Here is a 26,198-nt window from a genome sequence, read left to right on the forward strand (position 1 = left end):
GGCAGGGAGAGCCGAAATATTGCCAGGGCGATGGAAGAGGGTCATTCCTTAGGCTCTGGGAAGCCCTCCGGAAGCCCCCATCAGGGGACCCAAGCTGCCTACCCTTCTCATGCAGGCACAGCCCCCGACCTGTCCCTGCTTTGGGGACTTCAGAAAGAATTTCATTTACTCTCGGTCTTTGTTGCCCAGGGCTCTATAGATTTGATCTCTTATCGAGTCTTAACCACCCCCATGTTCCAGAAACTGGGCCTAGAAAGGCCAAGTGACTTGTTCCAGGCCCACAACCTCCCATGAAGAGCTGAGCCTGGATGTGGGTCCGGGACATGTGACTCCAGAGCCGGGTGGGATCCTGGCTGACATGGGAACATGACTTACTTTTAGGCCAGAATGTCCCAGACATAGATCTGATTGCTGCTGCAGGAGACATAGCACTAGGGTGGGAGGCTGTGGCCGGAGGATATGGTGTCTACTACCAGGCGAAGCCCAGCCTGGCAAACCAGTCCTCCTTGCTTGCCTCTGAGCCCTGGATTCCTCTTCCCCGGTTTTACTAGGGCAACCCAGATCCATCACCCCTCGTGAATCCAAAAAGGAACTGCGACCTAGCCGGTGCAGTGCAGTGCCTGAGAGCTGGTCTGTGAGGCCCAGATCAGCAGCCTGCTGGGAGGATGGGCAGGTAGAGCACTTAGCCCCCTCCCACCTTTACCACCTTTCTATGCCTCTCACACTACCCCACCCCCAGGCACCTGTATAGAGGCTACAAGGGATTTGTCTGCCCTGGGTGGGCCTCCTCCACCTCATTATGAACTAATTGTTCCTCAACCTGGCTGTTGTGGCACCTCAAGCGCTATCTCTACCTCCAGCAAACACTGAAGCCACACACCACCCGTGCCATCGCCGAGCGGGGCTCCAGGCACCGCTTGGAGAGGCAAGGGCAGAGAGCTGGTGACAGGGCAGAGCTCCAGCCAGCTCCTGCCTCCCTGGCCAAGGCTCTATATAAGGAGCTCATGAGGCTCACTTTGCAAGGGCTCTGCAGGCAGACCCCTTCTCCAAGTGTCCTACACTTACTCTCTTGAACCTAAGTCCTTCACAGTTTCCTTAAATGTCATGCCCTGTGCCTTGGGCTATCTCAACCACTTCCTCTGGACAATCTCATCCATTTTCTGGTGCTAGCGTGACCAACTTAGATCTTCCTGACTTCTTTGGATCACTGGTTGGGTGATCTGATGAAAATGATGGCTTTTCTCCAGAAAAATGCCCAGATATGGAGTCTGCATACAAAGTACCCTAAGGACCATAGACATCCTTGTTCCTATGTCTCCACCGGCAGCCCAGTCCTCACTTCCTGAATGATGCCCATTGAGCTCTGTCTCATCCACTTCCTTCCCACCTCCACTATACTCACCTGCTCTCTATCACCGCCCCCCGCCCCCATCCCCAGGTATCCCTTTTTGCTCTCTCTTGCTCCATTTTTGGGGACAGGTGCCCTGGCCCAGACACGAGCTAGGCAGAAAACAGCCTGATGGTAATTAAACAGTGGGAATGGGGTATAGGGTGGCCGCTCTGAGCTCAGCCCCAAGTAGGGTGGGGCAAAGGTCAGGCTCTGTTGTTCTAGGGTAAAAACATTGGAGTTTGAGACTTGGGCATCCCCTGCTGGCCAAATGGCCCCAAATGGAAGATAAACCTGTGGAGGACAGTAAAGAAAACCCATCATCCATCATGACCATCCTCTCTCCCACCCATCTCTCTCTCTTTCTCTGTCTCTGTCTCTGTGTGTGTCTGTCTCTCTCTCTCTCTCTCACACACACACACACACGCACACACACACAGAGAGTCACAAGACAATCCCCAGAGCTTTTCTCCTTTTTTAATCAATGACCACCTCATCCAGCTTTGGAAATCTGGACAAAGAGGAGGCTGAAAGAGGCCTGGTTCAGTGTCTGAGGGTCTCTGAGTGAGTCTGCATCAGCAGGTGGGCCCCTGCTGGGCCTGTCCATGGGTTGGGCACAGCAGTTTCCTGAGTAAGAGCCTGCCCCACCCTCAGGGCAGCACCCCAGTCCAAAAAAAAAAATCAAGGCCCTACAGGCTTCCGCCGGTTTCCAAGGCCCTCAGGACAGTCAATAAATAGGTTAGATTCTGAGCCAGGCCTGGGAGGAGGGAGTATACAAAGGGCAGGATCAGCTGCCCAGGGATCCCAAAGATTCCCAGGTACTATCCTGCCCTTTCCCGACAAGGAAGTAAATAAATAGACCTCCAACTCAGGAACAGGGATGTTGGAGCAGGGGAACCCTCCCCTGGGAGTTAGTAATTAAGTCTCATGTTAAAAACAAACCAGCCCCAGCCCCTGAGAGTGTCTACAAAATCCTACAGGATTGGGTGAAGGGCTAGCCTGCCTGGGGGTACACAGTACCCAGCCCTGCAGGGTCCTGGAGGAGGTCTCATGTCTGTTCTGCAGCTCCTGGGGCTCCCTCCTCCTTTGGGGGTGGCTCCAAGAAAATTGGGGTGATTGATGGTGGCTTCTTCATTCTGGGAAGATAACAGGAAAACGAATAGGGAGGAGGTCATTAGCTACGTCCCCTAACCCCACTAGTCTTCCATTTCCAAGGACAGAATAGAGTCACTCACGAGTAGGGGGAGGCTGGGACCCCCACCACCAGAAAGTGGTTCCTCTTCCGAAACAATCTCCACAGGCCCCGGTGGTTGCCACGTACATCCAGGTCCCAGATATGGAGGCACTGGTGGGGGTGGGGTGGGGCAAAGGCAAGAGTCGGAGAGCTGTGGGGAGGGCCCTTGGCCAACCCCCTCTCCTCAGCAGCCTCCTCAGTTTGCAAGAGGTAGCATCTTCAAGAATATGGATTTGTAAAGGGGCTTAGAAGAGAGGCTCTGAGAGTATGAAGAGAAGGTTCTGAGGTGGAAGATTCCAGAAAGGCTCCTTGTATCTTGGGGAGGGGTATTCCTGGGGTAGGTGTGGTATTGAGGCACCTTGGCAAGCTGGGTCCAGGTGGTGAAGTCATCATCCTTCTCCATTCGGATAAAGGCCACATAGGTGTGGCCCTCCGTGTCTGGCAGGAAAGAGTCTTCACAAGGGTTCTTGCTGTGGTCCAGAACCTCAGCTTCACTGTAGCAGGGAGTGGGGGAGAAAGGCCAAGACAGGGCCTACCTCATGAGTGTGTCACACAGGCCCTGTGCTTTTAATGCTCTACTGCTGCCATCTTAAATTCTTAACATTTGTTGTTTTTTGGCATTTTTTGGCCACGGCACATGAGATCTTAGTTCCCCAACCAGGGATCAAACCCGTGCCCCCTGCATTGGGAGTGTGGAGTCTTAACCACTGGACTGCCAGGGAAGTCCCACTTAATAATGTTTGAACAAGGGAGCCTGGTTTTCATTTTGCAGTGGGCCCCACAAATTATGGGACCAAGACTCCCAGTATTGACTTCTCCTTACCCCCTGCCTCATATACCCCACTGCCCTAGGCCATACCTGAGCAGCCTGTGAACTTCCACTTCATAGGCTTCTTTCTTCAGACTAAAGGAGAGGGAGAAATGGGTCAGGGGAGGGAGTAGCCCCTCAAGGGATGACATGGAGATTGGGGGGAAGCAGGGCTGGGGTAAACACACAGACCACAGGGCTAGTAGGGCCTGTCAGGCACTGGTTATCAAGCCCCCTAAATATCCTCCCCTTGGCCGTCCCCAGCCCCCACCTGTCCACGTTCCTCAGCTGGACACCTGGAACCGTGTTGAACTTGTGCTTCTTGAAGTAGGCCTCCTGGAACAGACGTGAAGGTGAAAATCAGGGCATTACACTGTCTGGCCCACACCTGCCTGCTGACCCACCACACATCCACGAGGCCCACAAATGAAGTCCTAGATCTATAAAGGTCCCTCTGGCTCCACCATTGCCAGAGAGCTCATGCTCATACTGGCATCTCATGCTACTGACCCCTGAGCTAGTCCTTGTCCCCAGTGGCTCTCCCTGGGCCTGCTGTTCTAGGGCCACAGAAGCCAGGAATGGCCCCTGCAAAGGGACAGGCTGGACTGGGAGGGAGAAAACTGCTATGACTAAGGTACTAAGGGTGAAGGACATGAGGTCACTCCCCGTCCCTCTCGGAGATGAGTGGGGGTCTTGTAGTAATCAGCCTCTGAAGGCCCTTCTGGCTTCTAGGAGGTTCCAAGCTGGAAACTCTCCATTCTTTACACTGGGTTGTCTCAAGGCCTCCCTGGCTATAACTGGGGAGTGGCCCTTTGGACACAGCGATGAAGCGGTGGCAACCTGGGGCCCTCTCTGTTCACTTCAGGCTGAGGCTTAGGCCTCAGCACTTGCAAGGACAGGAGAGGGCAGAGTTTGCTGGGCTGGACGAGTGCGTGGCAGCCGAAATATGCTCCCCACACCCACAGTCTAGTGCTAAAAATAGTAATGATAAAAATAATACCAGCTAATCCTTATATAATGTTTACAGTCCAAAACATATCATACATATTAACTCATTTAAACCTCATAACCTCACAACCCTATGAGGTAGGAGTATTTTTATCCTCATTTCACAAATAAAGAAACTGAGGCAAAAGAAGGTAAGTAATTTCCCTAAGGCTACATGGCTAGTGAGTGGCAGAGCTGGGGTCGCTCGAGTCCATGTTCTTGCCCCTTTTACCACACTGTGCCCTATGCCCCAACACCCCTGCCTCCCACTCACATGGAAGTAGCCATTCATGTTGAGGCCAACGATGCCAAAGTGGTAGGACCGGGAAATGTCAGGGATGATGCACTCTCGGCCTCGGCGTTGCTCCGGCATCCGCATCCACATATCCCAGTCCCAGAGCTGGGGGCATGGAAGACTCTGAGAGTTACGAGGTTCCAAGCTGGTAGGGGACTTCAGCCCACTCACCCTACCCTGCCAGGGTACCTTTTCCGGTGTGGGCCACTTGGGCTCAAGCTCCTCCTTGTACAAGGACTTCCTGAGCACCCATCCCAGCCCAGGCATGGTCTCCACGCGGTACAGCAGTGCTGGGTCCTCAGCTGTGTGTTCGTACCCCTGGGGACAGGGGGCCGTGATGGGAGGTATTAGCTCGGGGCCTCTACCAACTCCGCAGCTGACCCCTGGCCACTCAGCCTACCTGGTCATTCCAGGCAGAGATACAGTACAGGCTGTCGTCCTCCTCCAGCAGGTGGATGGATTGGCTCAGGAAACTGAGAGGCAGGGTCCAGGGGTTCAGGGAGGGGCAAGGACAAACCCAGTCACACAGTGATGCTGGAAGAACTGGAGATGGGACTCCGGAGTCATGCCTCCTTCCCCCAGAGCCCCACTGTCTCCATTCATCCTTTCTACTCTCTACTCCAGCCCCGACCCCCACCAGCCCACCTTTGCTCAGGATTTTTCCCCACTTTGGAGCTTGCTTCCTCTGGAAAGCTTTCCAAGACCCCTCATTGCCCTCCTCCCTGGAGACCCACTCATGCACAGAGGCCCTACGCAGCTTGGAGCTGCATGGAGGGACACTTCCCTCACCTGAAAAAATCCACAGCGATGTCCAGGTCCTCCTCCAGAACCACAGCAAACTTGGCTTCCTGTAGGGGGTGGGGGACAACATGATCCCAAGGGGGACTTTCTCATCCCATCTCTTCCACCTCCATCCCACTTCTCAGGCAGCACTACCCCCATTTTCCACATCAGGAGGATGAGACCCAGAGAGAAGAGCTTGCTATATAACAAGACCAGACTTATGCCCATGTTTCCCCTCTCTAGGTCCAAGAGTTTTGTCTTTACTACTCACCGGAAACAGGTTGAAAGTGGCAGTGAGGCTGGCCTTGTAGTGCTGGGTGGGGAGTAGGAATAGGGCACATGAGCTTTGGGGTGGACAGTGGGGCCAGGTGTCCACCCCTTCCATCCTTGCCTAGGCGGTACCTGAGACACACGGGCGTTCTTGATGCTGATGGGAGTGTGCTGGATGCCCCTCAGACCAAACAGCGCCACCACATCCATCGGCTCCTAAGGGGCATGGCCGCTGGTCATCATGTGAGCCACCCGCCCCCTGCCCACCCCTGTAGGCTCTGACACGCCAAGCCCTGCACATTTCATGGCCCTTGCCCGGGCTGTCTCCCTTGCCAGTCCTCTGTGATCACTGCTACTCAGCAGCAGCAACCCTGCGCTCTGCTCCGCCCAAAGCCCCCAAGCCCCACTCACCTCATAGTAGCCGTCGATGAAAACTGTTATCATCTGGGGAGACACCCCCTGGGCTGAGAGTAGAGAGCGCAGCATCCTGGGGAGCCCAGGGTTGGATTAGGCCTCTTTGTCCCCCCAAATCAGGACTCCCCTGTGCTTACAGATGGGCCCAGATTCTCCATGTTCACCCCCAAAGGTGAATGCACCTAAAATCTATTTCCATTCCGCCCACCTCAAGAGTTCCCCCTGCAGGTACATGAGCCTCGGGTTCCCACCACTGAGCACCCTCCTGTTCAGTGCTGGATACAGCCCCCTCCCAGGCTCACCGGTACAGGTAATTGGGCCGGTTCCCCGCAATGACAGCCACAGGCACATTGAAGACCTTGTTGTCTGGGAGCTGAGGGAGAAATAGTGTTCAGCTCTTGCCTCACTCTCTCTTCAAACTGGGATCCCCACCCGGGGAAGAGTCTTGAGGGAGAGGGAGACGCAAGGGAAAAGGCAGAGGGTCTTCCCTGTCCTGGCCCCTCCACACACTCAGCCCAACTCCAACTCTAGGCCTTCGCTCACATGGCCTGCTCCTTCCCCACAACCAAGACGCCCCGTCTTTCAGAGCTCAGCATAAATCCTCAGCTCCCGGTTCCCTCCCAGGCTGGGGCAGGGAAAGCCCAACCTGGACCTTTCCTGGGGCCCCTTGCCAAGCTGGGAAGGAGTCCGGGCCTCGCTGCCCAAGGCCCCACTCACTGGGTCAGGGCTGAACTCGATGGGTGTGGGGTCCTTGCAGCTGCACACACTCCCATAGCCCTCGACTTTGCTGCAGAAGCGGTGGCGGCGACGGTTCAGCTCTGTGTCTGCCCAGTGGCACTCTGCTTCTGAGGGAGGGATGAGGTCAACAGGATGAGGGCATGAGGCCAGTGTGGTTTGGAGAACACCAGGCACCCAGTCAAGAATAGAGCCCCGTGAAGAGAACCCAAATGCCTATCCCCAGCCCAGGCACTGCCCTGGAGCCCAGCGCCCGCTAACCCCACCTTCAGCTGAGCTCAGCGGCACATCTGTCTTCAGTAGGACTGGATCCCCCCAGGAGGAGAGGGCAGGTGACTTAGAATGTTTCTCCCCGAGGACAGGACCTGGCAGGGGGCAGAAATGAGGGGCAATGGGGGCCCAGGCTGCAGTTCTGGAGCTTCTTCCCATCTCCCGGCCCACTTTCATCCAGCCTACCACCACCGACTCCTATTTGCCCCCAGCCCACCCCATCTCCTGGAGTTCTGCTCCTCTCAGCCCCTTCATACTACAGGGCGGATGGCCTACGGTCCTGGCACCTCCTTTTCGTCCCACGAAGGCCCAGGTGTCCCTCCAGCCCAGGGCAGGGCCGGCCTGGCTGCCTAGGCTCCTCAGCAGAGCCTTGGCTGTGTCCTTGAGGTGGAAGGAGCCCTCATCCTGGGAGACCAGAAAAGGTGGTCAGCCTGACTGGCACAGCTCCAGCAGACCTAGCATCAGGGAACACTAACTACATGTCAAGCACCATGTAAAACCTTTTACTTAAATTAGCTCATTAAACTATCACAACAACCCTTTGTGGTTTCTATCATTTCACAGATAATTAAAGGCTTAGACAGATTCTGAGAATCACCCAAGGTCACTAGGCTAATTAGTCCTTAACATGATCCCACACAGTCTGCACCTCTGTCCCCTGCTACCTCCTTGCCCTCTTCTCATCACCCTTCTCCTCCCCTCCCTTATTCTACTCCAGCTCCACTGGCAGCCCGGCTGTTCCACACCAAGCACCTTACCAATTCAGGGCCTTTGCACTTACCATTCTTTCTATCTAGAATGCTCTTCCTCCAGATATTCACATGGCTCACTCCTCACTTCCTCCAGCTTTCTGTGCACAGGTCTTGTCCTTACAGAGGCCTCCCCTTTCTAAAATGCACCCCCATCATCCTGTCTCCCTTGCTTAATTTTCTTCTTCATACAAGTTATCTTTTCCTGACATGGTAGATTTATTTGGCTGCTTTTTGTTGCTCTTGCCCTATTGGTGTAAGCTCCATAAGGGTAGGGACTCTGTCTTGCTCTCCATTGACAAGGATAGGATTGGAACCTGGTCACCTTCCTCCAGAGGCTCTTGCCACTATGCCATATTAGGGGCACAGAACCCAGGGCCATGAGAAGGGCTGGAGCTAGGGGTGTTGGGAATGGCGCCAAGGCAGAGTCACTGACCTTGACGGTGCAGATGAGCACTCGGCCAGGTGCCACCATGTTGAGGAACAGCACCATGGCCTCATCCTCATGAGGCGAGTACGTGTCAAACACCCGCTTTGCCATCACATGGCCCTGGCAGGAGACACACCTCTCATGAGTTAGTGTCACCAGCAAGGAGGGCTCAGCTTTGGCCCTCTAGGTCCCCTACCCCTAGAACCTCACCGTGGCCTGGTTGAGGACGATGACATGGATGCCCCGGCCCTGCTCCCGGGCCTCATCCTCCAGCACCTACAGGGTAGCAGAGACAAGGTCAAACTCTTCACTCTGGCATTTGAGGTCTCTCTGTCTTATGGGCACTTAAAAAAAACAGCTGCATGAAACAAAACCTCCCCTCCTTCCTCTGCTTCTGTTCACACAGTTCTCTTCCAACCCAGCCTGAAGGCCATCTCTTCCAGGAAGCCTCCATAGCACCCCCATCAAAAGAGATCCCATCTTTCTACAACACCTCCCGACCCCCCGCCAGCTTTCACGACTCTTAGAGCCCTTGACTATCTCAGCCTCATGCTGGAGGTATCACCGTCTCACAGATGGACCCCTCAGAGTAGGGCCAGGGCTGACTACCTCCAGGTTCCCAGCGCCCAGGACAAGACCGAAGCCAAAGAAGGGACCAGGAAATAAATAAATAAATGGGACCACGAAATAAATAAATCACTGAATTAACTGCCTACTAATACTACTGATCACTTTTGATAATATCCCACTACATGTAATACAGTTCACATAGCTTACATTTAATCCTGACAAGCAGAAATCATTAGTCCCAGTCTACAGATGAGGAACTGAGGCCTCCGAAGTCACATAGCTAGAAACTGGCAGAGCTGCAGTTCCCACTCGGGCAGTGGACCCAGAGCCAGCAGACCACACCGTAAGTAGAATGCAGTGACCGTACACTGGACACCAGCCCACTCACCGTAGTGCCATCCACTGCTACGTACACTTTGCTGCGGCTTGAGTATACCTCCACATCCAGGACCCGTCGGGGACCACTGCCTCTGCGCCGTGGGGACTCCAGTCGGCCCAAGGCCTCATCTGTGGGTGTGTGACAGGTCATGGAGATAGTCCCTCCAGCAGTGTCTCACCCCTTGGGCTCTGCCCATCATTTCAGCCACAGGATCCCAGGGGACGCCCCCTCCACCACCAATCCCATCCTCAGTCTGGTCCTACCATAGTCTTTTTCTGGCTCCGGGTCTTCATTGGCCTCGCTGATTGCTCTCCGCGTGTCCAGGATCAACTTGATGTTGACAATGACGGTCACCAGTAGGAAAAGCACAGCTCCTGTCTGAGGGGAGGGGTGGGGACAACTAAAGAGGGGCACCCCCTAAAGATCACTGTGCGTCTTGCTGAAAGGAGGGCTCTGGCTGAAGTGATGACACAGGGAGAACCTGGGTTTTGCCTCTCTTCCCTCTGTCTGACCAGCTCTACTCCCCCAGACCTGGGTTCAGTTTCACGACCACCTCCTTCAGGGACCCTCCCCTGACCCTTTCCCCTTCATCAGGGCGCTCCCTACCCAGAACTCCTGTATTCTTCCATTTGAGCCTTGATTCCCTTGGTTCCTCCACAATTAGTTCCTAGAGATGGAGCCAGTCCCAGAGAACCATGCTGGGGATCAGAAGACCTGGGTCCTAGCCCTGACTGCCTGACAGGTGTGGGTCCTGGGCAAAGCCTTCCTGATCCAACTTCAGGTTTGTCAGAAGCCTAGGAGGTTGTACTTGGGTTCTGATTCCAGAACTCTGGACCCAACCCACTACCTGGTAGGGACATGAGACAAAGAGGTTTCCCACCCTCTTTCCAGGGTGGGGGCAGCCAAGGTAGGTTCCAGTACCCATAGTCTAGGCTGGGGTAAAGCTGGGAGGGAGCCCCTGGGAGGTATGGGACACCTCTATACCTGACAGAATCTCCGCAGGGCCCGCTGGTTGGTCAGTTTATACTTCCAGGTAAGATACCAGCTCCGCTTTTTCCGAGCCCCAAAGGGCTTGATGAGGGCGCTGGGCTTCCAGTCGTCCATGCCGGATTGGGGGGTCACCACTGTCCTGGCCAACCCATGCCTTCAGGAATCTGAGGAGACCAGAGGGTCATGTGGGGTAAAGTTTTCCTCCCAAAGTCTGATGCTTTCTTGGGGAGATGAAGGAGGACCCCCCAGTAACTCATCCTTGCAGCATCCATGCTGTGTGACCTGGGAAAAGTGGCTCAACTTCTCTGGAAAGGAAACCTTCAGAGGGGTCAGATCACCTGGAAACTCCCCTGGGGCTGGGGAAACTGACAGGACTGCCCATTGTCCCAAGGCTGGAGGCCAAATAATCGGCTCTCAAGGCTCATCAGTCCCTAAAAGAACCAAGCCCCGGGCCTTCCTAGTCCTAGGGTGAGCGAAGGGCAGCGACCCCCCGCCCCATTCTCCACCCCCTTCCGCCCTCGCCCCCTCCTATCTGGCCCTGCTCTTCTCCTCCCGCGCCTTGGGCCGCCCCAGCACTCGGGGACCCGCCCCGGCCATGCCACCCCTCCCGGACCCCCGCCCAGAGGCACTCACGGCTCAGGGGGCCCGGGCCCCGCTCGGGCCCCGCTCGGGCCCGCACTGCTCGGCCCGGCGCTCCGCGGCCTCCGCCTCCTCCATGCCGCTCGCGGCCCCGCCCCGGCCCGGGCGGCCCGCCTCCCCGCTTCCGCCGCCGCCGCCGCCGCCGCCGCGGGGTGAGAGGGCGGCGGGAGGCGCTTAGGGCGGCGGCTGGTGTCTTCCCCCAGCGAGTAGCGGGAGTGCTCGGTGCCTCGGCTGCCTTGCAGCTGGCTGGCCGGGTGGGCGGCTGGGGGAGAGCAGCTTCCCCGCTCCCAACACTGCGTGGTGGCAAACCCGATTGGGGTCGGAGTCCTAGAGCCTTGGAGTAGACCGCAGGGCACGCCAGGGTCAGAGGGGCTACAGGCCTCGGACCCAGATACCCCTCCCTTTGCTTGGGCAAGCCTACACCCAGGTCTAGAGCATGCAAGGCCACTGCAGACTACGGGGGAATTAAAAACCTGGTTCTACCACCCACCTAGACCTTGGACAAGTCACTTCACGTCTCAGCCCAGGTTCCCTTCTCTGTGAAATGAGTATGACCTCATATGACACTCCATGGCAGTCACTGTTCTAAGTAAGCATCTTACTATATTAACTAATTTAATTCCACAACAACTCCATGAGGTAGGTACTGTTACTATCCCAATCTTTTAGACAAAGAAAATGAGGCCCAATATCATGAAGTTGGTAAAGCTAGAATTCAAACCCAGGCAGCCTGGCTCCAGATTCCACTCTTAACCCCTCACTATACTGACAATAATAACACTTATAGAGTTTAACACATGTGAAGCACTTAGCTTAACACAGTGGTTCTCAACCTTTAGCTTGCATCAGAATCACTTGGAGGACTTGTTAAAACAGATTGCTGGGCCCCATTCTTAGAGTTTTTGATTCAGGAGTCTGGGGCAGAGCAGAATACTGCATTTCGAAAAAGTTTCTAGGTGACGGTGATGCTTATTTGAAGTGAGTGGGTAGCCATGGCACAGTTTTAGGCAGGGAAGCAACATAATCCAATTTAAGAGAACATTTACTGTTTTGTGGATAACAGATGAAAGGGAGACAGAAGAAACCAGAAGATAGGTTAGATTTTTTTTGAGCTCTCCATATTCCATCTGCTTCCTGAAATGGTGGGATAGTATCCCCAAAATGTTAACAGTGCTTGTCTCGGTAGTTGAGGCAATCAGTGATTTCTCCTAATAAGTATGTGTTAGAATAGAAGAAATCCCAACACATTTTTAAAAGGCATTTTAGAAAGGTGTCCTGCAGGGTTCCTCCCTGACCCTCTTCTCTCCTCAAACTCACTCTCCACAGAAGATCTCATCCACTCTCATGAGCTCTCTGACCATCTAGATTCCTAAACTCATATCTGCAGACTTAGCCTTTCTCCTGAGCTCCAGGCAGACCTGTGTTCAACTACCAGCTGGACATTCTCATAGGTCCCTCCAATTCAACATAGCTCCTGCTAGAATCAACTCTTCTCACTCCCAGTCCTCTTCTTGTGTTCCCTTCCTTCATGAATGGCATCAGATCAAACAGCTGGGAGTCACCCTCGATTCCTTGTCTCTCTCCAGCAACCAGTCCAGGTCTGTTTGCTCACCATTGTATTCTTTGTACCACATACAACGGCTAGAAGATAGGAGATTCTCCATAATATTTTTTGAAATCATTCGTTTTCTGGACAAATATTTATCAAATGCCAGTATAAACAAATGAATGTTACTGGTCACCAAGTCTTGTCAATCTTACCTCCTAAAGAGTCCTCCTCCATTCAGGTCTAATTCTTTTCCAACCTTACCACCAGCCGCTGTCCAGGCCATTTTAGTTCCTTATCTTCTAGCTGGTCTCCATGACTCCAGATTTTTACCCCTTTAATTCTTTCTCCTTGCAAAATCCAGAGTATTTTTTCAAAAAGGCAAATCTGTTTTGTAAATCTCTGATTTAAAACCCTTCCATGGTTCAAGGCATACTAAGGAAAAGTATGTTACTTAAAATTACAAAGGTAACAAGCTAAAAAATAATGATAGAAATGTATAGGGCCAATGGAAGAAGGAAATACAGAGTGTGAGGTAGATCTTATTTATCATAATAGGAAGTCAGTAGACAATGTTTAAAATTAAGACATAGTGGTATAAGTCTATTGTGGAGTTATGAGTATAAACACCAGGAAAAAATAGCTGAACGTGGTTGCCTCTGGGGAGTGGGACTAGAGGTGGGAAAGAATAGGTTGCGGTAACTATCTTTTTATTATAAATCCTTCTGTAACCATGGGCTGGAATTACTTGGATTAAAAAACAAAATCAAGGGGCTTCCCTGGTGGCTCAGTGGTTGAGAGTCCACCTGCCGATGCAGGGGACACGGGTTCGTGCCCCGGTCCGGGAAGGTCCCACATGCCGCGGAGAGGCTGGGCCCGTGAGCCATGGCCGCTGAGCCTGCGCGTCCGGAGGCTGTGCTCCGCAACGGGAGAGGCCACAACAGTGAGAGGCCACAACAGTGAGAGCCCCGCGTACCGCAAAAAAAAAGAAAAACAAAATCAAGCCAAAGCATAAAATGCTTTTTAGGGATCATCATTGCCCATAGAATAAAATCCCAGCACCTTAGAACCATCTTTTATAACCTTGTTACTCAAAGTGTGGTCCCTGGACCAGCAGCATGGCCATCAGCAGGGAGCTTGTTAGAAATGCAGAATCTCAGGCCCCACCCCAGAGTTACAGAATTGTAATCTGCATTTTAACAATTCCCAGATAATTCATGTATGCGCAGTCAAGTTTAAGAAGCATCAGTTTACAAGATCAAGCATGATGTAGCCCTCTTCGGCTTCAATACTGGTTGCTCCTTTAGTCTAAATTTAGTGGCTACACTGGATGTGTGTATCAGTGGCTAGCTAAATTCCAAGCACTGTTTTAGATCCAGCTCCTCTACTCCAGGAAGCCTTCCAAAACCCTCTGTAGTTCTGTTACCAATGTTCCTTAAAATCCCACTTCCCTAACTGAGGATGCTTAACGTCACTCAGCAAACATTCATTGGGCACCTGCTGAGTGCCTGGCTGGACTAAGTGCCGGAATCAGGAGAAGGCGCTGAGCTCTTTCAGGTGCATATCCAGCATCGCCCAGCCTCACCCATTCCGGAGCCAGAGTCAGGAGAAGGCGCTGAGCTCTTTCAGGTGCACATCCAGCATCGCCCAGCCTCACCCATTCCGGAGCCAGAGGTGTGTGCGCAGCACTCGAATATACACACACACACACACCCACACCCACACCCACACACACACCCACACACACACACCCACACCCACACCCACACACACACCCCCTCTGCGCGGCTTTTCTGAGTGTTACGGCGCCCTCCTCCCGCCCCCACACAGCGCGGGCGGGGACCCACCGGTTCACACACACACACACACACACACACACACACACACACACACACACACACACACACACACACACACACACACACACACACACACACACACACACACACACACACACACACACACCACCACCACCACCACCCTCTGCGCGACTTTTCTGAGTGTTACGGCGCCCTCCTCCCGCCCCCACACAGCGCGGGCGGGGACCCACCGGTTCCGCTCTGCACTAGCTGCTGTGAAAGGAGGACCCCTGGGAGCGGGATCCCGGCGTCCGGTCGCCCAACCCTGTTCAGGCTTAGGCCCGCATGGAGGGGACTGCGGAGTCCCAGACGCCTGACCTGCGAGACGTGGAGGGCAAGGTGGGCAGGAAGACCCCTGAAGGGCTGCTCCGCGGGCTGCGAGGCGAGTGGGAGCCGGGAACCTCTGGCGCCCTGCTGCTCCCGGGGGCGCCTAGCACTGGCCACAGCCTGGGGGACAAGATCATGGCGCTGAGGATGGAGCTGGTGAGTGTGGGCTACACGGGCCAGGGGCACGGAGTCTCCAGCATGGGGCCGGAAGGGATGGACTCGCGTCCCCAGAGTTGGGCTGGAGAGGAGGGAGTTAATATTCCCCACCTAAGTCCTCAGAATTCCTATCAGATCAATCTTTAAGCCCTGGGGTCCATTAATTGCGTTCCCCAGGAAGGGTGAGTGGAGTATTGATGGGCCCTGAGCACTTGGGGTGGGAGGCTCAGGGTTCTTTCAGTTGTTTTTTTTTTTTTTTGCCAAATAATTGGGAGGGGAGAGGTGAGGATTGGGAAGCACTGAGAACCTAGCACAGCACAAATCTTCCCCCTCTCGCCTCACTTTGGGGCCACCTCTGCCCCCAGCCACCATTGTAGGGCAACCAGTTTTTTCTCCTCTTGCAAACTGGGCCCAGGGTTTGTTCCTCAGAGGCTCCAGTATCCACCACAACACTCAGCACAGAAGAGATTTGGGTGAAAACTGCCTGGGCTAGGGCCACTAAAAACATCCTCTTTCCCCAACGTTCCCCCACACCCACTTAAAATATTTGAAAGTTCCTAGAACCTTAGCAGACACAGAATAACAGCACCTGCCATGTTGGTCCCATCACTGCAGACTCAGTCTCCTTCCTACCAACCCCCAAGTACACTGGATATTTGCATCTCATCTGCACTTCCTTGGGGAGAGGAGGAGAAAACAGGCACCCAACCCCTTCCCTGTTGCTGCTGGTCTAGATTCAGAGCCAAAAGGGCAGTTGGGGCCTCCCAGGCTCCCTAGGGCCCTGGTTCTGTTGAAGGGGGTGATTTACACCTGCCACCACTTTGTGGCCAATTCTAGGGAACTGAGGAATTGCCAGCCACTTTCTGGCACAGAACCAGGAGCCCACAGTGAGTGTGTCAGCTAACAGGTCTTCCTGGAGCCCCACTGTGCCCAGCTCTGTGCCAGGCTGAGGTGTGTGTGTGTGTGTGTGTGTGTGTGTGTGTGTGTGTGTGGAGGGGGTGCCTTTGGGAGGGAGGTCATGGGCGCTACCTGACAGCCTGAGAGGCTGGGAGGAGAGATTTGTGGGCAAAGCAATCAGGAAAGGCTCCCTGGGGGAAGGATTTGAATGCCATATGTGCACTTGGCCTTGAAGATCGGAAGCTATTGCCAAATTCTCCAGAGCAGGGCTGTAACTGTGCCCACCTAAGGGAGGGGTCTGGCTTTGCCTCACTGTACAAACTTTAGCTCAGGGCCCAGAAAGAGCTAACTTAGAATGTCTTGCTTTGGAAACTAACTTTCACTAAGTGCATGTGCCAGGTATCATGCTGAACATTTTACAAGATATTCTCTTAGTCCTCACAGAGACTTATTAGGTATGTGATATTTTATAGATGAAGAAACTGAGGCACAGAGAGGTTAAGTAACTGCCCAAGTCATACAGAAAGTAAAAAGCAGAGCCAGGCTTTGAACCCAGGTGATTTGCCTACACTTTACATCTTCACCGTTGAGACCTGCTTTGTGCCAGATGCATTAAATGCCTTTCATGTCACTGGAGTGAGAAAAGCAGTCATTATTTTCCCATTTCACAGAGCAAACATGCTTGCAGGTGTTAAGGGGCTTGCCTGAGCTCATACTGGGGGGAGCCGTGCCTAGTCGCTCTGGCTCTCTTTTCTCTCTTTGGTGCAGATTACCTGTTCATAAACTTTAAGGGGTACATTTTAATTTTGATTGGGTCTCTCTGCATTCCTGACCTAGCCTGGCTTGGGGCCCGAGGCTGCCCATGAAGAACTCAAGGGAGGGAGCCTTCTGGGGTCCAGCACAGGGAGAGGCTCCCTATGTGCCCCACGGACTCCTACTCCATTCCCTTCTCCCTCCTCAGCAGAGGTATCTTAGGTTTCTTTATGCACTCTGCCCTACACACTGGGTGGCACCCAGGGGGACAAGGGTGGGGCAGGGGGTTTCCCCTGGAGCCGCTTGTGGGAGAACTAGTCCAAGCCCTCTAAGTACTGTCCTTCAACTGTCCCTCACTCAGCTTTCCTGCAGGGAGGGGGCAGTCCTGCCCTTGAGGCCAAGGTCATCACTGCCTCTAGGCCTCTCCCTCCCCTACTACTCCCTCCCCAAAAGTTGACTGAACCAGACAGACCCCGGGATTTGTGGGAAGGGGAAACAATGGCAACTTCCCCTACTTAATCCTCCCACCCAGAGAACTGTTGCTATGACAACCCACCCCCACAGAGCAGTTTGAGAAAAAGCTTTAGGCAAGGAGAGAGAAGGCATGGGTTCAAGTCCTGGCCCTGCTCCTGAATAATTTTGTGATCTTAAGCAGAGCCCTGACACTCTTGGCCTCAGTTTTTCTACCTCCTGGGGGAGAGGGCGAGGGGAGAGAGGGGTAACAATAGTCTGGGAATCTCATTCTAAAACCAGGGAGCTAGGACTGAGATCTGTAGGCTTTTATCCCAGGGCTTCATTTAGATTGAGCCATGAGTGAGCCATACTTGTGATCTTAGGGCTGGTCAGAGGGTTTGGTGTGTACATGTTAAAGGGAAGAATGGGGAACCTGAATCCCCCTGGGAAGAGAATTGGGTTGGAGTGGCCTCTGAGGCTGCATCTCTCCTGAGCTGTTTATCCCCTTTCTGTTTCCAAAGAGATGGTGTGAAATGACTGTTTCTTTTTCTGGCAAGAAAGCCTTGCTTTCTTCTATTCTGGGCAGTGATGCTTTCACAGTCAGGGAATCCCACTGTCACAGGACTATAGAATCTGGTCCTCAGATTCATTTGCCGCCAACATGATAAAACCCAGCCCCCTGAACCCTGGGACCAGCAGAGGGACCAAGGATAGTATAGACAAGAGAATCATAGAACTGAATCTGACCTACCCAATCCTAGGCTAAGCACCATAAACGAACTGGGCAGGACCTGCTGCTCCAGGGAGCTCATAGTCCGGGTTAAGGAAGAGAGAGACAGACTAGCCACTCTGGCACAGGTGCTGTTGGAACTCAGGGAGGACTTCCTGGAAGAGTCTTCATTATAGAGTGGCATGGTCAGATTTGTGCTCTGGAAAGGCACAACTGAACTGGAGAAGACAAGCTGTTTCTTCTGGTTGGAATGACTCTCCATGGCTTTGTCTGGCTAAGTCCCACTTGACCTTCAAGTCTCAGCTCATGTCCTTTATTCTAGGAAGCATTTCCTTACTACTCTGGTTATGGTCCTCTAGGTACCCACAGCTCTCTGTGCAGCATTTGCATCCCCTGGCATTTTCTGCACTGAATTTTAAGTGCTTGTGTCATTGTCTTATCTTAACCCACTAGACTGTGAACTCTCTGAGGGCAAGAAATGGTCTTTTCTTGCTTTATCTACACAATGCCATGCCTATAAGAAACACTCAATAAATATTGTTCCATGACTGAATGGCTTAATTCCACCTTAAGGAAGTGTAGGGAAGACTTCCTAGAGGAGGTGGCATTTGAGTTGTGACTTGAATAAAGTCAGTGGGAATTCCAGTTCAAGATGGCACATTAAACACATGCATTTACCTCCATTCCCCCCTGAAACTCCACTAAAAGCCAGTAGAAAGATTATTTTTAAAGCTGTGAAGCCATTATGACAAGAACAGGAGAGAATATGACAGGAACAAAATTTTGGAAGCTGAAAGCAGAAGGAAGAGTAGTAACTAACTTAGTAGACTTGAAAAAAGCTGAATTCCAAGCCAGCAATGAGGAAAGTTGAAAAGCAACCCATTTTGCACCTCAAAGGTCTCAGGAGTTGGTCTCAGATATTTCTAGATCTGAGGGTGCAAATAGAGCTGAACACAAAAGGGTTGATGAATGTCTGTTTAAGAATCATACTTGGGGGCTTCCCTGGTGGTGCAGTGGTTGGGAATCCGCCTGCCAATGCAGGGGACATGGGTTCGAGCCCTGGTCCAGGAAGGTCCCACGTGCTGCAGAGCAACTAAGCCTGTGTGCCACAACTACTGAGCCTGTGCTCTAGGGCCCATGAGCCACAGCTACTGAGCCCGTGCGCCTAGAACCTGTGCTCCGCAACAAGAGAAGCCACCACAATGAGAAGCCCACACACCACAACGAAGAGTAGCCCCCACTCACCGCTACCCGAGAAAGCCCACGTGCAGCAACGAAGACCTAACGCAGCCAAAAATAAATAAATTAAAAAAAAATACTGGTTTTCATTTATATTAGTGATATAAAATTGGGAAAAAAAAAAAGAATCATACTCAGGGGACTTCCCTGGTGGCCCAGTGGTAAAGAATCCGCCTTACAATGCAGGGGATGTAGGTTCAATCCCTGCTCAGGGAACTAAGATCCCACATGCCGCGGGGCAACTGAGCCCGCGCACCACGACTACTGAGCTCGCGCACCTCAATGAGAAAGCCCACATGCTGCAAACTACAGAGCCCACGCACTCTGGAGCCCACGCACCACAACTAGAGAGAGAAAACCCATGTGCCACAACTAGAGAGAAGCTTGCACGCCGCAACGAAGAGCCCGCATGCTGCAACTGAAGACCCGATGCAGCCAAAAATAAATTAAATAAACAAATAAAAAATCTTAAAAAAAAAGAAAATATTTAAAAAAAAAAAAAGGGACTTCCCTGGTGGCAGAGTGGTTAAGAATCCACCTGCCAATGCAGGGGACACGGGTTTGATATCTGATCCGGGAAGATCCGACATGCCGCAGAGCAGCTAAGGCTGTGCGCCACAGCTACAGAACCTGCACTCTAGAGCCCGTGAGCCACAACTGCTGAAGCCTACATGCCTAGAGACCATGCTCTGCAACAAGCGGAGCCACCGCAATGAGAAGCCTGCACACTGCAACGAAGAGTAGCCCTGACTAGCCGCAACTAGAGAAAGCCTGCGTGCAGCAACGAAGACCCAACGCAGCCAAATATAAATAAATAAAATTTATTTTTTTTAATAAAAGCATCATACTTGGGACTTACCTGGTGTTCCAGTGGTTAAGAATCCATATCGGGGCTTCCCTGGTGGTGCAGTGGTTGAGAATCTGCCTGCTAATGCAGGGGACACGGGTTCGAGCCCTGGTCTGGGAGGATCCCACATGCCGCGGAGCAACGAGGCCCGTGAGCCACAACTACTGAGCCTGCGCGTCTGGAGCCTGTGCTCTGCAACAAGAGAGGCTGCGATAGTGAGAGGCCCGCGCACCGCGATGAAGAGTGGCCCCCGCTTGCCAAAACTAGAGAAAGCCCTTGCACAGAAACGAAGACCCAACACAGCAAAAATAAATAAATTAATTAATAAACTCCTTCCCCCAACATCTTAAAAAAAAAAAAAAAAGAATCCATCTTGCAATGCAGAGGACGCCGGTTCAATCCCTGATCGGGGAACTAAGATCCCACATGCCGCGGGGCAACTAAGCCCGTGCACCACAACTAGAGAGCCTATGTGCTATGGAGCCTGCATGCCATAGCTAGAGAAACCCACACACTGCAACGAAGAGCCCGCGCCGCAAAGATCCTGGCGTGTCACATCTAACACCTGACGCAGCCAAAAACTAAATAAATAAAATACTAAAAAAAAAAAAATCATACTCTAAGAATCCCTCCCCAACTGGGCAACCAAGTGCCCAGAACTCCTTTATCATCGCAGAAAACTGGAAATGTAAGTTTTGGAAAGAATAGAACAGAAGGAAGGGAGGAAGGGGAAGGGAAGAAGACTGGAAGGCAGGAAGGAAGAGAAGGAGGGAGGGAAGGAGGGAAGGAAGGAGGAAAGAGGAAAGGAAGGGGGGAGAAAACAAAGCAGGAGAAGCATTTTTAGTAAGAAAAATTTTGTTTAATACATTTAGTTTGGTCATGGACTACATGGTTTCACTGTTAATAAATTTGTCCCCAGCACAAAATAATTGAAGATGATCTCTTTTATCCTGTGTCATTAATAGTCTGTGCAGTCTGTGGTACTTCAGTTATTTATGTCCACATCTCCTTACTGAAACTGTAAGCTTCTGTTAAGCAGGGAGAGTTTCTCCATTATCTTTGTAATTATTAGAAAATCCAGGTACCCAATAATCATTTGTTTAACTGAAGTCAACAAATATTCTTCCAAATGTTGTGATGTTCTTCCAAAAACACAAATAATTTCAGGTACAAAATTTTCTGTGCTTATGCCATAGTAGATAAGTTAACCATAGTAATATGTAAAGCCAAATAGCTACCATTTATTGATTAGTGAATACTTGTCAGGCAGTATGCTCTGCCTGTTAATGCTCCTTCTATTTCTGAAAATAAACCTTTAAATTAGATAGTATCCTCTTTTTACAATGAAGAAATGATGGTTTAAAGGGAAAAAATATTCCAATTTCATATGACTCATTAATGGCAAAACTGGAACTTGAATCCAGGTCTGTTTAATTCCAGTGCCTATATTTTTCTCAGTGTACAAAGTTGGTCTGATTTCTGGCTTATCACTGTAGGTGTGACTAAAGCAGTTATTTCCTGAATAATTCAATAAACATTTATCAAGTAATATATATTTAAAAAATAATAGAACCAAAGGTCTCCAGGTTGGGAGACACCAAGCAAAGTTTGAGAGCAAGAGGGATTAAATTAAAATATACTAAATGCTATGTAATACCCCTCCCAGCCTTTCCCTTACTTGGCTCCCAGAACATTGGCAGCTTTGCTTACATTATACTCTCTAGACGGGTATAATATAGTGAATGTGATGAACCCAAGAAACACACACACACACACACACACACACACACACACACACACACACACGCAAGGTACTACCTACAGGCCTTACCCAATCAAACATCCTAGCAAAATAACCCTTAGTGAGGTTCAGAGCTGGCAAGCCTCAGGCACAGAGAGTTTCCATCAGCTTTTTAGAGACCACTCTGAAGTATAAGCAGCAGCTAAAGATTGTAAGACATCTGATGAAGCCCTTTAACTATATAGACCTATACAAACAGAAAAAAGCGACTTGAATAAAATGGAGATAATTCAGGGAGATAAGAACTTAAACAATCATTAATTATATCCTTAAAGAGATGAGATAATATTGCAGCCATGAACAAAAACAGGAAGTTATTAAAAAAACATTCAGAGAGGGCTTCCCTGGTGGCGCAGTGGTTGGGAGTCTGCCTGCCGATGCAGGGGACACGGGTTCGTGCCCCGGTCCGGGAGGATCCCACATGCTGCGGAGTGGCTGGGCCCGTGAGCCATGGCCGCTGAGCCTGTGCGTCCGGAGCCTGTGCTCCACAATGGGAGAGGCCACAACAGTGAGAGGCCTGTGTACCAGAAAAAAAAAAAAAAATCAATAAGTAGTTATTTGGGAATTAGAAGGTAAGTACCAAAATAAACAGCTAAAAAAGCGATAGTAGCTGTCTTTGGAAAGTGGGATTTAGGACTAGGATGGGGGAACTGTTACTTTTCATAATAAATCTTTGAGAACTGTTTGCTTCTTTAATCTATGTGCATCTATAACTTTTATTAAAAGTAAAGGTAGGGAATTCCCTGGTGGCGCAATGGATAGGACTCTGCACTCCCAATGCAGGGGGCCCAGGTTCGATCCCTGGTCAGGGAGCTAGATCCCACATGCGTGGCGCAACTAAGAGTTTGCATGCCACAACTAAGGAGCCTGCATGCTGCAGCTAAGGAGCTGGCAAGCCGCAACTAAGGAGCCAGCGAGCCACAACTAAGGAGCCTGTGTGCTGCAACTAAGGAGCCAGCAAGCCACAACTAAGGAGCCCATGAGCCACAACTAAGGAGCCTGCCTGCTGCAACTAAGACCTGGTGCAACCAAATAAATAAATATTTTTTTTAAAAAAAGGTAAACCTAGGACTTCCCTGGCAGTCCAGTGGTTGACACTCTATGCTTCCACTACAGAGGCTGCAGGTTTGGTCTCTGGTCGGGGAGCTGGGATCCCACATGCTGCACAGTGTGGCCAAAAAAAAAAAGTAAAGCTAAATAAAATGAAATTTTAAAAGTTGTGTGTGGCAGGACCTGGGGTTCCCACAGAAATATCCTAGAGGTGAAGTTAGAGGGATGGGCAAGAGCTGTATTATGACAGGCTTTTGAAGACCTGCTGCTAAAGTGCTTAGATTTTATTCTCTAAGAGCAGTGCAAAGCCTGAAAATGTTCTTGAGCAAGGGAGCGACAAGTTCACACTTGTACTTGGGGAAGATAACTCAGTGCATCTGAGCTAGAAGGGACCCTAGAGATTACCCAGTAAGTCAAACTTACTCCCAGTGCAGACAAGGAGACTGGTGTATAGTAAAGGGAAGCCCCGAATTCCCAGCCAGTGAGATTCTGACTCTTTGAAGCTCTAGCCAACCCTTCCCTTCCACAGCAGCTGCTACCAACATCCTGAAGGAGGACCAGGTTAGTGCCTTCTTTACCCCCCAAGCTCCTGCCTCATTTTGGCCCAGTCTACTTCCCAATTAACACTTGGCTGCCTATCAGGCTACTCTTTGAACAGGGGATTTTTTTTTTTTTTTTTTTGTGATACGCGGGCCTCTCACTGTGTGGCCTCTCCCGTTGCGGAGCACAGACAGGCTCCGGACGCGCAGGCTCAGCGGCCATGGCTCACGGGCCCAGCCACTCCGCGGCATGTGGGATCTTCCCGGACTGGGGCACGAACCCGTGTCCCCTGCATCGGCAGGTGGACTCTCAACCACTGCGCCACCAGCGGGAAGCCCCAGGCTACTCTTCGGATGACTGCTTCTAAGTCTTACTGGTGAATCTGGACTGGTTCAATAGTTAATACCCTAACTGTGAAGTTCAAATCTCAGTAGGATTGGATTTTAATACTTAACACTTATTGAGATTTTACTCTGTACCAGGCACAGTGCTCAGTGCCTAAAAAACATCACAAAATTCTCCCAGCCACCCTGTGAGGTGAGTGACCTAACCCTATTTCACAAACAAGGAAACCCAGGCTCAAAGAAGGTAAGAAAGTTGCCCACAGTCATACAGCTAATCAGTTGTAGGGCTGAGATTTTAAACAGCAGTCTCTCTGCTTCTAAAGCCTACACTCCAAACCATTCTATTTCCATGCTTCTTGAAACTGAAGCATAGTTGTTTGGATCACAAGGTAGAGGCCTCTAGAAACATTGCGGAAACCCGTGGCCCAGAACCTGGAACTGATTCCTTCTCCCACTCCCCTAGGCTTACCTGCGAGCCATCGATGTGAAGATCCTACAGCAGCTGGTGACCTTGAACGAGGGCATTGAGGCAGTGCGCTGGCTGTTGGAGGAGCGGGGGACATTGACCAGCCACTGCAGCAGCCTCACCAGCAGCCAATATAGCCTGACAGGCGGGAGCCCAGGCCGTTCAAGGCGAGGCAGCTGGGACAGCCTGCCAGACACCAGCTCCACTGACCGACTGGACAGTGTCTCCATTGGCAGCTTCCTGGACACAGTGGCCCCCAGCGAGCTGGATGAACAGGGCCCCCCCGGGGCTCCCCGTCCCGAGATGGACTGGGCAAAGGCTATACCCGGCGGGGAGAGGGCCAGGACTGAGGTGGACCTGACAGCCACCAGGCTAGGAAGCTTGAGGGCTGTGTGGAAGCCCCCCGGGGAGGGGCTCCAAGGTGGACCTCCTGAGCCACCAGAGGATGAGAGTACCAAGCTGGGCTTTGAGACCCACTGGTACTGGGGCCAGTGCCAGGATGATGTGACCTTCCTGTAACAACTCTTCCACCCTTTTGTACTCCTATGGCTCTTTCATCGCTAGGCCCTGGTCTCCCTCAAATTTATTCTCCCTCAATCTGGGATTAGGAAGAGGCTGCATTGAAATCAGTTACCATGGAAACCTGGCCTCACCATCTCTCTGATCCCTGGGGAGGCTCTGCCTTTATCCTTCAATTATTGGGTCCCTAGAGCTATTTTCATGGATACATTGACTCTAGAGGCTTGACCTGTGGCTCCAGGTGTGATGGTATCTCTTCCCCTTTCCTCCCAACTGGGATTTGATGGTTTAGCATCCCTGCGAGATCACTTATGAAGAGATGGGGGTATAATTGCCTCACCCAACATCTAGCAGCCTTGGCTCCCCTCTTGGCCAAGATGGAGGATTGTGGAGGGTCATGGACATTCAAGGCCAACCCTCCATGGATTGGCCCTCCCAGAAGCCTTTGGGGTTGGTAGAGCCACCCCTTCCTGTCTGGTGAGTGATGTCATTTCCTGCCAGGATGGATTAGCCTTTCTGTACCAGTCTTTTAGTGATGATAGGTCAGTATAGGGGTGTCTGAGCCCCTGCTGCTAAGTGAGACCATATCATTTATTCTCCCTACCATTACTTCTTGTGAATGGGAACATGCCACCCTCCTCGCAGGAAGGTTTCTCAGTCAGATGTTTGTACTTCTTCTCAGAGAGGTTCTTAGTATTTAAACAGGGAGTTCTCATTTTATCCTAGGGATTCTCACTTCCTCTCTGACCACACGCCTGTCTGCTGCCAGCATTCCTATATCTGTGCTTTTAGGGAGGAAACTGGCAGGAGCCTCCACCTACAGCTCTCAAAAGTCTGCTTGGCCTGCCCTGCCACAGTCCCCTGTCTTACTCTGTCCCTGGGTTGCCCCCATTCTTGTATTCTGGCTCCAAATCTGTCCGCCAGGAGGTTCAGCCTTTGTGTCTCCACACCTTCTCGGTTTCCACTTTGGGCCTCAGACCTTTTATATGCAGATGAGTCCCTCAGCCTTCTCTCTCCAACGCTGATGGGAGCCAGAGGGAGGAGAAGCTTGGGGTGTACCAGAATCTCCAAAAGGGGGAGGTATCTTCTCAGATCTTGTGATTCCCCTGCCCCCATCCTGCCCCAGACCTTCCACCATTTGGTTACTAGGATGCCAGCCTGAGGCCAGGACACAAGGAATCCCCTTGTCTAGGTTACAATGGGGGGTGTGGCAGAGAAAGACAGAGGCTCTTTGGTCCTAGGGCCCACATCCTGGGAGGGGGGAGAATAGGAGGGAAAAGCTGCTTTCCTTCCTCCCTTAGAGCCAGCTTTAGACTCCCTGGACCTGCTGAGGGAGCAGGGCACTGGCTCTGGGCCTGGATCCCAGGGCCCTAGTGAATTACACCAAAGGAGGGACTCAGGGAACCTGCCAACCTGGGGCTCAGGGAGGGGACAGGCCCAGAGAGAGGGTGGGGACAAAGGCTGTGGCTGATGTCAGAATATGAATTATTGGAGGTTAACCCTTTGAACCCCAGGTAACTGCCCCTATGTTGGTCCCTGTCTTTCCTGGGCCCTGAAACTAGATTATTGGAAGGCAAAAAGGAGAAAAAAGGATGTCAGGTGAGCCTTGCCTATTTGCTGTGCCCTCGTGAGTTGGAGGAGTCTTCCTCAAATCCTGGAATAACTCCTGCAATTTCTCTACTGTTCATTCTATGCTGAGGAAGGGACGGAAGCCAAGTTGATTATCTCCAG

At 51.8% G+C, this 26,198-nt stretch overlaps 2 protein-coding genes across 3 annotated transcripts; one reads left to right on the forward strand and one right to left on the reverse strand.

Moving 5' to 3' along the window:
- Positions 1–1,847: 1,847 nt before the first annotated feature.
- On the reverse strand, positions 1,848–20,384 carry POMGNT1 (protein O-linked mannose N-acetylglucosaminyltransferase 1 (beta 1,2-)). Of its 2 annotated transcripts, none has more exons than XM_060021469.1 (22): positions 19,760–20,384; positions 10,296–10,465; positions 9,575–9,689; positions 9,321–9,439; positions 8,573–8,638; positions 8,369–8,482; positions 7,471–7,588; positions 7,180–7,278; positions 6,896–7,023; positions 6,481–6,551; positions 6,176–6,251; positions 5,897–5,980; positions 5,766–5,807; positions 5,501–5,559; positions 5,112–5,184; positions 4,901–5,029; positions 4,691–4,816; positions 3,701–3,765; positions 3,481–3,525; positions 2,980–3,115; positions 2,623–2,732; positions 1,848–2,523 (listed from the first exon to the last, which is right to left on the reverse strand). In XM_060021469.1, the coding sequence occupies exons 2-22, from the start codon at positions 10,413–10,415 to the stop codon at positions 2,436–2,438; spliced, it is 1,983 nt and encodes a 660-aa protein (XP_059877452.1). In that variant the 5' UTR covers positions 10,416–10,465; positions 19,760–20,384; the 3' UTR covers positions 1,848–2,435. The 2 variants fall into 2 exon arrangements, with proteins under 2 accessions (XP_059877452.1, XP_059877457.1); XM_060021474.1 differs by lacking the exon at positions 19,760–20,384 and adding an exon at positions 10,935–11,038.
- Positions 14,631–24,582, forward strand: LURAP1 (leucine rich adaptor protein 1). The gene is made up of 2 exons (XM_060021482.1): positions 14,631–14,828; positions 23,946–24,582. Exons 1-2 carry the CDS (start codon positions 14,631–14,633, stop codon positions 24,465–24,467), a joined length of 720 nt encoding a protein of 239 aa, XP_059877465.1. The 3' UTR covers positions 24,468–24,582.
- Positions 24,583–26,198: the final 1,616 nt, after the last annotated feature.

The sequence above is a fragment of the Delphinus delphis genome, chromosome 1, assembly GCF_949987515.2.
Source record: "Delphinus delphis chromosome 1, mDelDel1.2, whole genome shotgun sequence".
Lineage (NCBI taxonomy): Eukaryota > Metazoa > Chordata > Mammalia > Artiodactyla > Delphinidae > Delphinus > Delphinus delphis.

Excerpts from the sequence above, each read along its gene's own strand:
- POMGNT1 (XM_060021469.1), bottom strand. The coding sequence starts at position 10,415 with ATGGACGACTGGAAGCCCAGCGCCCTCATCAAGCCCTTTGGGGCTCGG. Across the intron at positions 5,981-6,175 it reads TCATCGACGGCTACTATGAG|GAGCCGATGGATGTGGTGGC; the intron begins GTGAGTGGGGCT and ends CATGCCCCTTAG. Across the intron at positions 5,185-5,500 it reads ATCGCTGTGGATTTTTTCAG|TTTCCTGAGCCAATCCATCC; the intron begins GTGAGGGAAGTG and ends CCTGCCTCTCAG.
- LURAP1 (XM_060021482.1), top strand. The coding sequence starts at position 14,631 with ATGGAGGGGACTGCGGAGTCCCAGACGCCTGACCTGCGAGACGTGGAG. Across the intron at positions 14,829-23,945 it reads TGGCGCTGAGGATGGAGCTG|GCTTACCTGCGAGCCATCGA; the intron begins GTGAGTGTGGGC and ends CCACTCCCCTAG.